This window comes from Macaca fascicularis, chromosome 5 (genome assembly GCF_037993035.2).
Source record: "Macaca fascicularis isolate 582-1 chromosome 5, T2T-MFA8v1.1".
NCBI classification, from domain to species: Eukaryota; Metazoa; Chordata; class Mammalia; order Primates; family Cercopithecidae; genus Macaca; species Macaca fascicularis.
Window position 1 is genome coordinate 81872338 of NC_088379.1, and position 18321 is coordinate 81890658.

The following is an 18321-nucleotide window of genomic DNA, read 5'->3' on the forward strand; positions in this document are numbered from 1 at the left end:
AGAAGCAAAGAGAGCGTCACAGCTCTCTTTGGCACCGGATGGTGCCCAGGTTTCAGCAGTGGGGAACAAAGGGGACGGGGAGAAGCGTCCTCGGTTTTTGAGGGTGCCTTTTCTGAGGAATCTGCAGGTGGCCCGAGGTGGCGCAGAATCCCCATAGGCCCCTTCTGGCCCCTGCGCGATACAAAGCGCCCGAGGCCACTGTCCTACGGACAGGGGCCGCAGCGGAGCCTGAGCCCGCAGGGCCGGGATATGGATCTTCGGGGATGCGGGCTGGGGAGGAGAAGGTGTGAGCAGCGGGTACCCCGAGTCCCACCGCCAAGGCGCAGGCGCAGGCTCGCGGGGTGCGGTCGCAGAGGGGCGGGCACGGCCCGGCAGGGAGCGCGGCGGCGGCGGGCGCGGGAAGATGGCGGCGGCGGCGGCGGCGGCAGCGGCTGCCGAGCAGGTCTGTGAGCACCGCCCCAGCCGGGGGCTGGAGGAGCTGGGGAGGCCGGGTCCTGCCGGCTAGGCCCGCGGGAGGGCTGGCCGGGGGTGCGGAGCGCGCGGGCCGCAGGATCTGGGTTAGGCGGGGCCGATCGGTGCGGGGCAGGAGGAGCTGTCCCCCGCCGAGGATGCTGGCACAAGCTGGGGACAAGGAGCCAGCGGCGGCCTCGGCCTCGGCTCGGCCTGGCCTGGCTGACCCTCGGCGGGGTTGGGTGAGGAGGGGACTCCGTCCAGAGAGCCTTGGAGGCTGTGGAGCCAGCCTGGAAGCCTGCGCTGGGACGTTTCAGGGACGTACCCCGTTCAGCCGCCAGCAGCGATTCGGATAAAAATAACCTCAGCCCCAGCGAGAAGGCTCCCCTGACACTAGCCAAGAAACGGGTCAGCTGTTGCCCGGGTGTCAGCTTGCAGCCGCTTTTTGTTTCTGCCATCTCCAATATGCAGACATCCCAGATTTCCCCTCCCGCTTTGGTTTTTGAAGATTTAGTCACCAGTCTAAAACTATCTGCTGTCCACTTTTAAAAATTATTTAACCAAGGTTTCCTGACCTGCGCTGTAAACTTGTAACTTAGAATGGTTTAAAAGGCTTCTTATCCCCCCAAAATCTAGCTATCCGTATGCATACATGTACATGCATATGTGTGTGCGTGCACAAATATATATGTATTAATATATACATACATGTAATCGCTAGGGTGATTTATTATAATACAAATAATTTTCAGTCACTTTCGCCCTTACCTAACTTACTTTTCCTTTGAACAATTATAGTAGTTTCTCTTGAAAAAGTCTCATTCTAAAACATTGTTGAAAAAATGAGTCAAGTTTTGACCTTTGGAACCATTTTCTTAGATAATTAACTTTTTAGAGACCTATTAGATAAATGTCACTGGAGGGCTCATTCTGAAGATAAAAGACGGAAAATCTGCCTTCCAGAAGCTTAAACTCATACAGCCAAATACATGCAGAAAAATCAGCTAAAGACAGTAGGCAGGCTGCAGATTTGTAACAGTAAAATAAAACGTAGAAGAATGAGTGAAACTGAAAGGAGACAAAACTTCTTGGAGTTGTTGGGATTTGAATTGTGCCTTGGCTTTCCTCATTTCCCGCCTAAGTTATCGGCTTCTGTTTCAGATAATTCTTTTTCCATCTGGTTCTGTTTTTGCTTTACACATAAGTGGGGCAGTCTGATCCATTTCTCAGTCTCCACTTCAAATTTACGCACTACGTCTCCAGCCCTGAACTTAACTGAATTTTCCACAGTGATCTCAAACTCAAAAATGTTCAAAACTGGACCCTGTTATACTTACTATTAAAAAGACTACAACCATCCATTAACTTGTTTAACCTAGCCAGAAACTTAGGACCAAGGCCAGTTTAAGGGAGCTGAGAAGGACCTGCACTTGGTTTAATGTTCTGCTGTCTGGGTCTTGAGATTTAAACAGTGAGCCCCACATTTCCTTTTTCCCCAGGGTCCCACAAATTATATAGCCAGTCCTATTTGGGAGTCATCTTTGACCCTTTTGTGCCACACTCATATCCAAACAATCACCAGATCCTGACAGTTCTGCCTCTTAACACCTTTCCCCAGACTTCAGCTTCAGAGTCAAACCTCAGTCAGTACCTCACTGGGACTCTTAGAGAAACTTGCTGTTGATATCTTCATTTCTAGGCTCTTCAGTTCCGGTTCATCTCTTTTTGGAGTGATTTTGCTACAGTGCAAATCTGATTGTATAGGAAACCTATTTTAACTCTTCAGTAGTTCCCCTTTGCCTTCAGGATAAAGTCCATTGTTCTTGTCATGGTATTTATGTCGCTTACTGGCCCCTAAGCACATCTCTTACTGTATTTCTTGCTTCTCCCTACACCTATCCTTCTCACCATCCACATAAAGTGACCAAAATTAGTTCTCCCAGAGATGGTTGCCTCTCGAAGTCTCCATGCTTCTTCCTCTGCCTAGAATGACCTTCTCAGCTCTCTTGCCTGGTTAGCTCCTGTCCATCCTTCAAGAGTCAACTCAACCTTCAGCTTTTCTTAGAACCTTTCCCTGATGCCCTTGCCTACTAGGTGGAGATGCATTCCTCTTCTGTACCCTTTCTGTATTGTGTGCATTGCTCCACTCCAGCACTTGCCATGCTGTGTGAACTGTTAGTGACCTTGTCCATCTACCTGACTGGCCTGTAATTAAGCTCCTTGAGGGTGGACATTATGTTCATCCTGGTAGCTTGGAGCATCCGGCTTATAGTAACTATTCAATAAATGTTAAATGCATCAAGATGAAGACAGTAATGTGCATGGTTTGGCAGAGAAGAGTAAAGACTACGTCTCAGGAGGGATGAATTTTGTCCTTTCTGTCTTTTATGCGGACCTATATTCAAACTCTGGCTAACACTTTTAAGTTGCCCATCTATTAGGGTTGTCAGAAGCCCATAGTGAGGTTTTTTTTGGGAACTTGACTACAAATTCAGTTAGGTCTTCTCTTAAAGTATCTTCTTAATCTGTCCTTTTTCATACCACTTTAGTTTAGGTCCTCTTACCTTAATCCTCCATTACTACAACATCCCCAGCAGCCTACTTACTGGTACTCCTGTTTTTTCCCTCTCCTACAAATGCCTGCACATTTAACATTCTGAATTTGTGCTCAAAAACCTCCAGTGACTCCCAATTAAATAGAACATAAAGACTAGAATTTGTACCCTGCTGTCCAAGAACCTTCACGGCCTGGCCCTACTTTTCCAACTTTCTTTTCCCTGCCTTGCCATATCTGACCCATCTACTTCTCCCCATTTTCCTAACAACTCCAGGTCATCCTGTCTCTCCTCCCTTTGAACTCTGCAGCGTGTATTGCCTAGACTATTAATTTTGGCACCTGAACATACAGCAGGCTTTATTGCATTGTTAACTATTTTATGTTAACATGTACACAAATCATATCTGTTAATACATAGAGGATAAAGACGCTTTCCTATAGCTCTTTTGTATTCGTATCTATGGAATTAGTGTTTAAGCATAAAGTGCTTAATACACGCATATTCAACAACTGAATTTTCTCAGAGCTCTAAGAAATAGGTAGGACAGTATCCATTTCTGCCCACTTCTTTTGTGCTCTTGATATTCAAGATTATTACCCAAAATGTCATTCAACCATAGTCTAGGTTAGAGGTTCTCAAATCATTTTGGTCTCAGGTTCTCTTTACAATCTTAAAAAACAGAGGATTCCAAAGAGCTTTGGTTTATGTGCATTATATTCATTGATATTCACTATAGGAGAAGTTAAAACGGAGAAATGTTTAAAGTACTGGGCTATACAAGCACACATTCCATTGAGTGATGATGTCATCACGTTGGTCATGTAGCCTTTACATTCATCGGCCTAGGAGAGTAAAAACAGCAAACAATATCTGTTACTGTTTTATTGTTATTTTGAAAATACAGATCCCCAAAGGGGTTCATGGAACCCTCCCAGGACTCCCCATTCTGCATTTGAAAACTCCTGATCTAGGGTAATGTGAGCTCTAGTCAGTGAAATCATAAGTAAAAAGCTGTGTCAGCCTTCCCAGTCTTATTTTCATATAAATGAAAATGTATACTGTTGTCCCTCAGAATCTGTGGGGGATTGGTCTCAGGACCCCCAAAGGTTAGCCAGATTCATTGATGTGCAAGTCCCTTATATAAAGTGGTGTAGTTTTTGCATGTAACCTCTGCACATCCTCCTGTATACTTTAAATCCATCTACAGATTACTTACAACACTGAACACAATGTAAATACTATGTAAACAGTTGTTATACTGTATTGTTTAGGGAATAATGACAAGAAAAAAGTCTGCATATGTTCAGTACAAATGCAAATGCAACCATTCACCTTTTTTCCAATTTTTTTTTTTTTTTTTTGAGACGGAGTCTTGTTCTGTTGCCCAGGCTGGAGTGCAGTGGCGCGATCTCGGCTCACTGCAACCTCCGCCCCTCCAGGTTTAAGCAGTTCTCTGCCTCAGCCTCTGGAGTAGCTGGGATTACAGTCACGTGCCACCACGCCCGGCTAAATTTTTTTTGTATTTTTAGTAGAGATGGGGTTTCACCATCTTGGCCAGACTGGTCTTGAACTCCTGACCTTGTGATCCACCTGCCTCGGCCTCCCAAAGTGCTGGGATTACAAACTGAGCCACTGCGCCTAGCCACAAATATTTTTGATCCACAGTGGTTAAATCCATGGATATGGATCCCATGGATATGGAGGGCCAGATTTATATATACAAAAATTAATAAATTATTAATAAAAGCAGTTACTCACTATAGGTTATGTATAACAACTCTGCTCAGAAACAAGCTGTATACTTTGACAGTGGGACTGTTGAAAGCAGAGAGGAAAACTATCAGATAGTGACCTTGAAGTTTCTTCTATACTCTCCTCTAAGCACAGTTACGCCCTTAGTTGGAACTGTGACTCAATGTGACTTGCAGTTTATTCATGGAAAATGTGTCAGTAACCAGTTCAGCTTGCTATAGGTATGAATTTGCACCTAATAGATGCACAAAATGAGAGGGTATAACTGTTCCATTATGTTGTATTTCATATTTAGCAAAGTTCCAATGGTCCTGTAAAGAAGTCCATGCGTGAGAAGGCTGTTGAGAGAAGGAATGTCAATAAGGAGCACAACAGTAACTTTAAAGCTGGGTACATTCCGATTGATGAAGATCGTCTCCACAAAACAGGGTTGAGAGGAAGAAAGGGCAATTTAGCCATCTGTGTGATTATCCTCTTGTTTATCCTGGCTGTCATCAATTTAATTGTGAGTATATTGTACAGAATACTCCTTTTAATTGCCATGGGGAATTTTTTATCTGCTTTATAGTGAAATCATAGACTTCATTTTCTCCTTTTCTATACGTCTTGTCTCTTATTGAATTTTAATGAATACTTTATAAAAAACTAGTGTGCTAATATTTTCACATATTAATTTCATTTAGAAAAAAATGTGCATGAGTTTATCCCTTTAATGGACTTAACTTTTAGCAAGGGTAGAATTGTGTAGCTCCCAGCTAGCTCAGTCGGAAGAGCATGAGGCTTTTAATAAGGATAGGATCAACTCAATAGAAGAGAACTTTGCCAAGATGATTTTATTGCTTTCACATGTCCTTAAAAATATAATCCTTTCTGTTTTCATTTAACTTTTCCTACATTTAATGTTGCCTCCTCAGCTGGATTTTAAAATTTTAAACCTTTTGATGGCAGTAAAAGGTTATATTTTATAGTCCTAAGTCCCTGTTGTCAAAGGATGCAAGGATCTGGTAGACGGATTTGCACTGAAGTGCTGAGGACCTGATAGGATGCCTTTTCCAAAGATGTTTGCTTTTTTAATGAAGAAATCCTTTTAATCTGAAGTTGTCACTATCTGGGGGTTAAATTTGAAACTCTCTCACATGTGCTTGTACAGATATTTTCAGATCATGAACGTAGTCTGCAGCAGTCTTAAAGTGATTCTTTTTGTGTTATTTTCTACTTCTAATGCATGCAAGGCAGTCTTTTTGTATTTATGTATGTCCAAAGTACTTCTGTCTTAATTCTTCACTCAAATCAGAAAGACCTCTTCCTATATAAATTTCATATTAGATATGTACATTTTTACTAGGAGCACAAATTCTGAATGGATTTCATTTTATAAATTTATCGGAGACTTCTGGTCAAGATGGCAGCATAAAGACATTTTTATCTTTTTCTCTAAAAAGCTCATTCCAAAGTAACAATGTCAAGAAACAGAAATAGCTTTGAAGAAAGTGGGAAGCAACTGAAATCCTAAACCATAATATATGAAGATACAAAGTAGGAGGAACAATGGCAGATAACTTATCAGAGAGGAGAATCTGCTTGTTGGGGAAGGGATGTTGGTGGAAGTACCTTGTAAAACCCTAAAAAGCCTTGGGAATTAGAAGTTCCAGTACCTTGAAAAGCAGAAGTGAGGCAAGAACTGAAAACAGAGAAGTCATTTGAAAAATCTGTATAAGAAGCTGTGAGATCCCTAGGCCTCCTCTCCCTTCCAGCCAGCAGTTAGACAGCTACCCCTCCTAATGTCACACAAAACTACTATGTCTCTGGACACACTGGACCAGAGAGGATTCTTTCTGCCTGAGGATACTGGAGGGTAGGGGTTGGGTTTCCATACTGAAACAGGGAAGTCTCGGTCCTGCGACTTCCTTTCCCACACTCTATTCTCATCCTCCACCTTCAGCTCCTTGGCAGCCAGGCAAGAGATAGAAGAGCCTTCTCTGGGATTCCTGATGCATGTAGGAAAAAGATCTGAAGATACTGTCATTTGGCAAGTCCCAGTGAAAAAGCCACCTGATATCCCTCTTATGACACCTGTCAGTCACAAGCCCCACCCCTCAAAGAATTTTCTATGAATTCATCGCAAAGTATGAATACTGAGCCAGGGATCAATAGACTTTTGAGGAAAGTGGGAAGAATTGAAAAATGATAGAGATGAAAACACCTAAACCATGGGAAAAGTAGAAACTCATGGAATAGAGAAAATGCCACAAAAACTACCAAAAAAAAAAAAAAAAAAAAAAAAAAACCAAAAAACCAAACCTGAATTCAGTATTTTCAGATAAATAAGAATATACTGCATCAATGAAACAAGAATAACATGCCTTTTAAAAGGACCAAGGCAGGCATAGTGGCTCATGCCTGATAAAGTGAGACCCTGTCTCTACCAAAAAACAAAACAAAACAAAACAAAAATCAAAAGGAACAATTAATAACTCATAGAAATGTGTATGCGCACACACACGCACACACACACAGAGATGAATGGGTGGGTGGGAAGATGGATAAGTAGTCAGATAGATAGATAGATAGACAGACAGACAGACAGACAGAAGATATTAGAGGATAAAAAAAAACTCTTCCAGAAATTTCAACAAAATTAAGGAATCAACTCCAGAGCTCTAACATGCTATTAATGGGTGTTTCAGAAAGAGCACAGAAAACACTGGGGTGAAAATGATCAAATACATAAATCAAGAAAATTTCCTAGAACAGATTGAAAACTACCATCTGGGTCCAGTGTAATGCATAAAAAGACACAAGGCCATTATTATGAAATTTAAGAAAACCAGTAATAAAGAAAAGATCCTAATATCTTCCAGAGGAGGAAAAAAAACAGGTTATCTATAAAGAATACAAAATCAGAATGGAATAGGACCTCCCAAAAGCAGCATTGGGACCTGGAAGGCAATAAATCTATGACTTTCAAAATTCAGGAAGAAAATAATTTTCCGTCTAGAACTGTAAACTTAGCCAGTGTAGCAAGCAAATGTGTAGAATTATGAAGACATATTTTTGCCATGCACACTTTCCAAAAATTTTTACTTCTCATACATTCATTGCTGAGAAGCCACTGGAGGATGTGCTCTACCAAAAGAAAGACGAGGATATAGGAAACTGGGTGTCTGTCACAGGAGAAGAACAAAAGGAAGTTCAGCATGAAAGTAAGGGAAAGTTTATGATTACAGCTGTGCAGGGGGCCCATACAGACCAGTCCAGCCCACACAGACCAAACCAGAAAGATAAAGGTTCCAGAAAGATTTCCCGAGAGAGAAAAATAGAACTAATACATTATCTGAGAGGCTCAGACCTACAGAATATTGTATTGAGAGATTTTACAGAAATATTGGAGGATTTGAGATTAATTAGATTTTTAAAGAAACTAAGGAAAACGAAGTATTAAACTCTGAGAGACAAGGTACAGGAAAGAAACTGCCATTATAGGACAGTATTTGGTTTGGTAATGAACAATATTTACATGGTTGTAATACTGAAAATAATGACCTTGGATTTAATTAAAACTTGAGATTGGAGCTGGAAAAGAAAAGAGATATAAATGAGCTAAATTTCTCATCTGCTAAAATAGAAAATGAATAGATAAAACCTAAATTATGATAATTGAAAAACTAACATATATTTAGAAGAAATATATATATTTAGAACTAAGGAGATAAATTCTGGATGAAATAGCTAAATTTGTTGAAAGTGGTTGTTCTTGGGAATGAGATATGGAGAAGGTAGAAAAAATAAGAAACTATTCTTTTTAAATTATAGACCTTTAGGACATTTTGACTTTTAGCTATTTGCATGTAATACCTTAATAAAAATAAAATTGGTTTTGTTTATAAGTGGAAAACTAATTGATATATTTACCTCACTGATTAAACATTTTAGGAGGTCTTTAACGTTTTGGTGATAATATTTTCTGTTTGTTTTCCAATTACATTAAATGTATGCAGCCTACCAACAGTGGACTTGTGTTCTTTTTCAGATAACACTTGTTATTTGGGCTGTGATTCGCATTGGACCAAATGGCTGTGATAGTATGGAGTTTCATGAAAGTGGCCTGCTTCGATTTAAGCAAGTATCTGACATGGGAGTGATCCATCCTCTTTATAAAAGCACAGTAGGAGGAAGGCGAAATGAAAATTTGGTCATCACTGGCAACAACCAGCCTGTAAGTTGCCACATTAACTGAAAGAAATGCAAACAGGAGAGGGGCATTAGAGAAAAATACTTTGCAAAAACCTAGATTGATTATTGGAAAGAGATATTTTCCCTTAGAAAAATTAGTGTATTTATAATATATCTATCAATGTATGAATATAGTGAATACAGTTTAAAACATCCATAAATATTAATATTTAATAATACTATTGCTTTTATAATCTGTTAAAATTAGATGATTTCTTAATATTTGAGATTTTGTTCAATGGTAGCATTTTCTATGACAGATGTAATTAGTATGAGAATACATAGGTTACTATTTGCTTCTCCATATGAGGAAGCCATTAAGAAAGCACTTTCCCCAGTGAGAATACTCTGTAGTTTTGGGGGCTCTGGAAGAGAATATGCCAATCTAGTCAGTGGCATCCCATGCCAAGAGTTGAAAACATAGTTTTCAACTGAATAAAACCTCAAGGAGGTATTCTTACCACCACCCCTGCCTATCTTAGTCCTTGGGCCATGTTCCTCCATGACTCATGTATTTTTGCATAGCTAATAAGCAAATAAACGTATAAGCCTTCATTCTAAAGAACTCTTCTTCCAAGTGGATGGAGGGAGGACAGACAGACACAGTTAAAAGTATTTGAAGTTAGCCTATTATTGTGGTTTTTAAATTTCTGTAATTTTTGTAATTTTTTAAATATATTGTTCAGGAATTTTGTTTGCAGTCTTCTTTGAAAATATATTCACAATTAACTGTTTTTTTTTAAAGATTGTTTTTCAGCAAGGAACAACAAAGCTCAGTGTAGAAAACAACAAAACTTCTATTACAAGTGACATCGGCATGCAGTTTTTTGACCCAAGGACTCAAAATATCTTATTCAGCACAGACTATGAAACTCATGAGTTTCACTTGCCAAGCGGAGTGAAAAGTTTAAATGTTCAAAAAGCATCTACTGAAAGGGTATGATTTATTGGCTTTGCTTTACTAATGGGAGAGAGTTACTCTCTACAGTTATAAAGTGGATGGAGAGTTGTACTGTTTTAAAGTAGTATAAAAGAATATATTCCAGAACACTGGAAAGGATTAATTCTAGATTTGTCAATAACTAGCTTGTGTGATCATTATCAAGTCATCTTTATCTCAATTTCCGCATCTCTAAAACATTAATAGAAACATCTGACTTTCATGTCTCATGACTGAAACTTCTGTTTCTCTACCTCTGATAACAATTCTCACATTAATTTAGAAACTTTTTTTAGTACTTGTTTTTTAAATTTTCAGATTACCAGCAATGCTACCAGTGATTTAAATATAAAAGTTGATGGGCGTGCTATTGTGCGTGGAAATGAAGGAGTATTCATTATGGGCAAAACCATTGAATTTCACATGGGTGGTAATATGGAGTTAAAGGCGGTGAGTATTCTTTTAAGAGCTTAAGAGAATTATTAGGTTCGGGGGGAGGGATTGCATTGGGAGTTATACCTGATGTAAATGACGAGTTGATGGGTGCAGCACACCAACAAGGCACAAGTATACATATGTAACAAACCTGCACGTTATGCACATGTACCCTACAACTTAAAGTATAATAATAATAAATAAATTAAAAAAAAAAAAAGAATTATTAGGTTCTTGGGTACATAAATCCATATGTGGAATAGTACACAATTATTGAAAATGATATAATTGTCTATTTTTTGACATGGAAATATGTTCAAAGTGGGTTGTGAAGTAAAAGAAAGTTACAAAACAGTTCGTGAAATACATTTTCATTCTTCAAAACATATGTATGTTTATAAAAACCTGGCAGGGTATGCCAAAATGTCAACAATATTTAGTTATGGATAGCAAGATAACAGATTATTTGTTTTATTTTTATTTCTAGTAGCCTGTATTTTTTTTTCTTGTATAATGATTGCTTGTATTGTTTTAGAAGGCAAAAAAAAAAAAAAAAAAAAAACCCAAAAACCTTCTAAAAGAGAATTCTGGAAGATCAAAGTAAATATTCATGCCTTGGAGTTATTGTTTTTAATTAAAGATTTTTCAGATCCCTTCCTGAGTTTCATATCCAGTGATGTGAAAAAAAAAAAACAATTAGCAAATGTATAAAATTATTTTATTTAGACATATTTATTAAAAATTTATTTTAATCTATTATTAATTGTAAAGGAAAAAGGTTTTTGTCTTTATTGTGGCTGTTGAAAGTGAATTTTCTTTGTGCTTAACAGATTATATCTGAACTTCTACAGTTATGGTATTTCATGTGCTGTAAGTCCAAAAACTTTTTAATGGCTCACAATTCTGGTCAAAGTATACTTATTCAAAATGGCTTTGGGTACCTACAATATATTATTTAACTAAAGCGAATTAAATTTGTCTTACCAAGCATTACATGACAAAAGGGAACTTAAACATAGGGACTTATCGTTCTTCCTTATTAAAAAAATTTCAATTTCATAGTTCTTGGGAAAAACACTGTTTGAAAGTAGCTGTTTTACTTTCGTAAGCAGTTTCCCCCCCAACAACACATAATCCCATCTCTAAATAGTAAAGATGAACATAAAATGTAATTATTGCCAGAAACTCAGTTACCTACCAAGTTAATTTTTACGTATATTGTGGTGTAAGAAGCCATTCTTCTAAGAACACTGTTGGAGAATAGCCACAGTACGACTGCTATTCTCAGCAGTAGAAAGTCACAGAAGCAAGATATTTGTATAGAGACCATTAGCAACTTACCACACCTTTTTTTTTTCTACCTGCCACTTCTTGTCCCATTCTACCTTGTAGTTAATATGACAAATATTTAAATACTTTGAAATATACATATACACATATCAGTTTCTTCACTGTTAAAGGAAAAGAACCTAGTATTAAAAAGATAATTAGCTTTATAACTTTGTTAATATCAGTGGTTAGTTTAAAGTGTATAAGCCAATCATTACAAATAATTTTATCAATTAAACTGCTTTTTTGAAAAAGCTGTTTAAGAAACAATTTAGTCTGGGCACGATGGCTTACACCTGTAATCCCAGCACTTTAGGAGGCCGGGTCAGGTGGATCACGAGATCAGGAATTCGAGACCAGCCTGGCCAACATGGCAAAACCCCATCTCTACTAAAAATACAAAAATTACCCGGGCGTGGTGGCGGGTGCCTGTAGTCCCAGCTACTCAGGAGGCTGAGGCAGGAGAATCGCTTGAAACCGGAAGGCAGAGATTGCAGTGAGTGGAGATTGCACCATTGTACTCCAGCCTGGGCAAAAGAGCAAAACTCCGTCTCAAAAAAAAAAAAAAAAAAAAAAAAAAATTTACAGAAAGTAAAATTAAATGACCACAAGATGGCAGCATTGGAACAAATTGGAAAACTAGTCACTTAAGAATTGCTGTCTATTCCATATGCTACCACTGCATAATCAATTAGCCATCTCCATTGTTTATAACCAATTTTCTTTCTTTACTTTAAATACCCTCTGTAAGCTGATGCCTCCCAAATTTGGAATTGTGCTTTAACCTCCCCGTTGAACTAAGAGTCACATATCTTGCTCGCTGCCTACTTACATTCTCCATTTCGATATCTGATAGGCATCTCAAATTTAATAGTTGAAAATTTAGATTCTCCATTACCCACAAGCATGCATTTCTTTCAGTATTCCTGTACCATTAAATGACACCCATCAGTCCATAGCAAGCCTTCTGGCTCCACCTTCAGAAGATACAGAGTCTGGCTATTTCTCACCACCTCTCGCCATGACCACCCTGGTGTAAACTGCTGTCATTTCCTGCCTGGATGGTTGGAACAGCCTCCTAGCTGATCTTACTTCCAAATATTCACTCCCACAGTCTGTTTTCTACCCAACAGCCAGAGTGGCCATTTTAAAAAGATCAAGTCATTTCTGTATTTAGAATCCTCCAAAGCTTCCCGTGTAATCTGGAATAAAATCTAAAGTCTATTCCCTGCTTACATGTCTGATCCTCAGGTATTTCTTTGACTCATCTCCTAACAGTTGTTCCCCCTCACTCTCCGTGCTTCTTTCACACTGACCTCATAGCTGTCCCTGGAATCCAGCCACATCTTCACGTCGGGGCCTTTGCAGGCACTGTTACTTCTGCTTGGAGTACCCTTCCCCAGTTACCTAGACAGCTTCCTCCCTCACTTCCTCTAGTTTCTGTTGGAATGTGACCTTATCAAACCACAGGTAGTCCTATGTAAAACTCAGTCCCCACCTGCTCACTCTCTCTCTACTTATCCTGCTTTATTTCTCCTCATAGGATTTATCCCACCTGATGTCTTATGTGTTTTACTATTCATTTTTTTTTTATTGTCTCCCCCTACCTCATTAAACATCAACTCAATAAGAACTTGGGCTTTGCCTATTTTACTTACTGTTGTATTCGCCAGCACCTAGAATAGTGTCTGGCATGTAGCAGGAGCAGGCACTCAGTAATTATTTGTTGAGTGAATGAAAAGAAGAAAGGAGGAAAGGGAGAAAGCAAGAGAGGCCTAAGAGTCCCTAACAAGAAGGATTTTAAGGAACCACAATAAAATAATGTTTCTGGAACAGTGGGCGTGAAGAACCTCCAGACTGGAAGTGCCTGGTCTTCAAATTACATGGTTTGAATCTTCATTTGCAGTGTTGCAAAAACATTGGAAATTAAAATTAATTCCCTTAAGGAGGAAAAGTCTTTTCGTACTCATGATCACAAACTTATCAATCAGTAACTTTGTTATAGTTCTCTTAGGACTTAAAACTGAAAATGATCTGACACTTTATCCACATCAGTTTTATTATGCACCTAGGAATTTTGATGTAATTTTAACTAATAATAGAGAAATTATGTTGCAGATTTATTTACATACATTATGGATATATGAAGCGAAGAAGTCACTTGTTGAATCCTGATATTGTTTTTTGTTGTTGCTCTTTTTTTGTTTGTGTCTTTACTCTTTCTTACTGCCTTCTTTTCTCATTGATATTTCAGTAAGTTTTGTTTACTGACTTTGTTCTGTACCCACTCATGGAGGTAAATAAATCATATTAGTATTCTCCTAATAGGAAAACAGTATCATCCTAAATGGATCTGTGATGGTCAGCACCACCCGCCTACCCAGTTCCTCCAGTGCAGACCAGTTGGGTAGTGGTGACTGGGTGCGATACAAGCTCTGCGTGTGTGCTGATGGGACACTCTTCAAGGTGCAAGTAACCAGCCAGAACATGGGCTGCCAAATCTCAGACAACCCCTGTGGAAACACTCATTAGAAGAACCCCAGAGGTCACCAACTTGTTTATATCTTGACTTGACTTTTTTAATGCATGCAAATCATTATTTTTACAGAGTTTGTAATAACTCATAATTATTTTAATGGCATAGCATTGCTGTATCTGTTTTATGATCTACATAGTTAAAATCTTCTCAGAGAGCCTAAATTCTAATACATTTTGTTAATTTACGCTGATCTTCATATTTATTGTTCCCTAAAATAATTATGAGAAGCAAATGAAAATTCATGTTTAAAGAAGTGTTTTTAAAAGTCCGCTATCCCTTTTCTAAAGATTAAAAGGCTGAAGCAGCTGTTTAGACTCACTGTAAGTATACTTTGGTAACTCTAATGGGGATAGATCCACTTAGGATATTTAAATCAATGTTTCATGCTCTGCCTTTTGGCTTCTAAAAGGAAAGATGCGGATTTCTAGTGCATTAAGCCTGAGCCATATTCTCACATGTAAGTGAAGTCATTAAAGAACTTTACATATGTGAGATAGAAACAATGGTTCCTTAGTTTTGCACTAGGAAGAAAATATTTTGTAAAATAATGTTTATTTGAAATAATGATAACTATCAATTGTTCACAATGTGGTAGAAATTAAAATACCATCTCAGCTTTAACTTTTAAATAATAATGATAACTATTTTTATTGAGCATCTTCTACATCCTAGGCATTGATTGTCCTAGGCGTTGCATGTTTATATCCCCAATTCTTACCACAACCCTGCAAGTAGGTGGTATTATCCAGGTTTTACCCATTAAGAAACTGAAGCTCAGAGAAGTTAAGAAACTTGGCCAACATCACATAGTAAGTAGCAGAGATGGGATTGGAATTCAGGCGTGATTCAAACCTGGATGTACTTGATTCCAAATGCCATGTTGTTTTCACTGTCTGCACTGACTTTTTAATTATTTAAAACTCTAGAAAGATGAACAAAGGTTAATTTAAACTTACATAAGAAGATGAGAGTCAAACAAAACAGGTATGTTTACTCTACTTAAAAAGAAAATAAACCTCATGTCAGACCCAGAAAGGACCAATCACTGTCTGATTTTAAACTATGTTGGGCCAATTCCAAAATATTATATGATGCAGAGGTCAAATTTACCTACTTGTGAATTATCTCAGTTTCCCAACAATGGACCTTGGCACACTGGAGTTAACAATACATAACAGAGTTGCCAAGATGTTTATACCCTCAGCACTTGGGGCAACACAGTGGAAAGTGGGGAGGCCATAGACCCAAACAAGTTATTTGGGCCAGGCATGGCCTGGTAAGTACACCATGCCTTGAAAATAAGTCCAGAAGCACTGGATTAAAGAGTGCTAATGCAGGAAATAATACACATAATTTTTAGATAAGGATAATAATTTATCTCTGCTCCTAATATTACTATCTCATTGTAATTATTTATAACCCTCAAGCTAGTTGATTTTTAATATATTTGATTGGAAAAGAACTCTCTGGTATTATTAAGACTCCCACAGGATCAGGGACAGGGCCCCCAAAGGAGTTTACTGTAAAATAGGCAGCAGAGATGTGGCATGGGCACAACCCTGCGGTCAAGTGTAACAGCATTCTATCAGGGTCACTTTGAATTGTGTACATAAGAAAACCAATACAAAAAACAATTTGTATTCAATATTGTCACATTTCTCTCTGGTAGAAAAATCAAATACCTTAGAGATTATGAAGTCATTAAATTGTACTGAAATTGGATTGACTTACTACCTAACATTGAGTGCAGTTTTTAAATGAAAAGAATGAGATTTATAACCTCTTGAGTGTTGTTGTAGTGATATTTGAACTCATTTGAATATATTCAATATCATTTAATATCTGAATTAACAAAAAGTTGCCGAAATTTTCATTCAGATGGTCTATAAATTGCATATTCATTACTTGCCTGCTCTATTTAGATTTCTTTTAAAAGTTTAAGTAAATATTTTTATAAAACCCAGAAAACGCTATATTACAAAATATTATTTATTAAATGTAATTCATGAAATAATCTATTTTTACTCTTTTTTGGGAAATACTTGTGTTTTTGATACATCTCCATGAAGTGCTTTTGACATGAGAGGCTATTTTGATGTTTTTATACAAATGATGGTTAACAGGCATAGCGTTTTAGGATACTTTACAGTAGTCCTGGCTGTTTCTCTGAAATGTAGACTTGGAAAATCTATTAGAAAGCAGAACAGGGGCAAACTCTCAATTTTACTTATGGCTTTTTTATTATTTATTTATTTTTTTTTTTTTTTTTGAGACAGAGTCTCGCTCTGTTGCCAGGCTGGAGTGCTATAATCTTGGCTCCCTGCAACCTCTGCCTCCCGGGTTCAAGCGATTCTCCTGCCTCAGCCTCCCGAGTACCTGGGACTACAGGCATGTGCCACAACGCCTGGCTAATTTTTGTATTTTTAGTAGAGATGGGGTTTCACCATGTTGGCCAGAATGGTCTCGATCTCTTGACCTCTTGATCCACCCACCTTGGCCTCCCAAAGTGCTGGGATTACAGGTATGAGCCACCGTGCCCAGCCGGCTTATTTTTGTTCACAGTAAATCTTCAACAACTCATTCTGTCCACCAGATGGTATTTTTCTGTAAACTGAAATGCTGACTTCGCCTCTTCCAGCTGTACACTCATCCCTGCACTGAGCACAGATATGACAAGCAGTAGCCATGGGGGAGGTGAGTGACAAAGATAGGACCCTGGGAGGGGGCGCAGGTACATGCCAGTTTCAATTACCACAATATTCTAGAGGCGGTCTGCAATGACAAGGAGGGCAAATGAAATTAGTGCAAGATTTCTTAGAGAATAATGGGCAGACGGAAAAAATGTAAAAACAACATAAAACAGGGTCTGCTGATAATGTTTTAAAATATACATTTATCTTCTTTTTGCATTGTGAAAAAATAAATTTTGTGTGATAGTTTTGATGATGAAAGGTAGAAGTTCTACCTATATTTGAATGAGTTTTTTTTTAAGGTAATGAGAATGTCATGGAGCTAAACTTGACAAAGAAGAGATCATTGAAATGCTGAAAATTTTAGCAGTCTTCTTAAAAGTATTGAGGGGGCAAAAATTACCAATTATGCCATACCAAAATAAGCCTATAAATGTGTTTCACATTGCTAACTTGTGTTTCAGTTGATTCAGTTTGTAATAACTAGTTATGAACTTCTGTTTACAATAAAAATTCTGTAAATTGTTTGCTGTTATTTAATGGTTATATATTAACTGTTTTCTATTTAGTCATGCAAACGTGATGAATTTAAATATGACTTGAGAATGGGACATGGTCAGTGTTTATGTAATCTCTCTGGACTCCTAGAACTCAAAGTTAGAAAGTTGTACATTCCCAGTTTTGAATGCCCTCCCCTCTGTGCATTGCAAAAGGCTTCTCTCCAGTCGTGCTTCCCTGGTGTCCTAGCGGAAAGTGCACACTGTCACCATGGCAGGAGGCCAAAGCCGGAGATGAAAGGATGAGGGCTGGCCACTGGGCAGCCTTGATGGCAGGATGGGTGGAGCCTCAAAGGTTCAGGTCTTAAATCCCTACCTGGCTTGATCCAGATAATCCACCCATTTGAAAACCACTTAGGATACAAAGGTATGTCTTAGAAGCAATATTACTTTCCAGATCTCGTCCTTACCTGAAGTCGCCTCTGTTGCTTTTTTCCTTCAGTTTTCCCACCCTCTTTCTTTTATGTGTAAATGAACTCTTCATTTCCTTTCTAAAATACTTTGCTTTTTCTGCTGCCTTCTTCCTGTCTTTCACTAGCTGACACACAAATATACACGCCCAGTATTTCTAACTGCTTCCTCATACTTCAGCTTGACTATGTCCCTTTTGAAATTTACATTTTGCCTAATTGTTTCCAGTTTCCTAAGCAACTTTTTCTGGAGTTCACAGTGGTTCCTTACCTAATACGTATAAATTTATAAATAGTATAACTTTTTAACAAATTAACACCTTTCACTTTAAGATATAAGATTGTCCTTGTCTAGCTGTTTTGAACTCAAACCTATCGTGTATAAATCTCTTCAGCTTAAAAAGAAACAGGGCAATTTTAATTCATGT

At 38.2% G+C, this 18321-nt stretch overlaps 1 protein-coding gene across 1 annotated transcript; it reads left to right on the forward strand.

Annotated features, from left to right (window-relative positions):
• Window positions 1-373: 373 nt before the first annotated feature.
• On the forward strand, window positions 374-17461 carry SGCB (sarcoglycan beta). The gene is made up of 6 exons (XM_045392625.3): window positions 374-442; window positions 5056-5265; window positions 8791-8976; window positions 9739-9930; window positions 10252-10383; window positions 14026-17461. The coding sequence occupies exons 1-6, from the start codon at window positions 404-406 to the stop codon at window positions 14227-14229; spliced, it is 963 nt and encodes a 320-aa protein (XP_045248560.1). The 5' UTR covers window positions 374-403; the 3' UTR covers window positions 14230-17461.
• The last annotated feature ends 860 nt before the right edge of the window (window positions 17462-18321 follow it).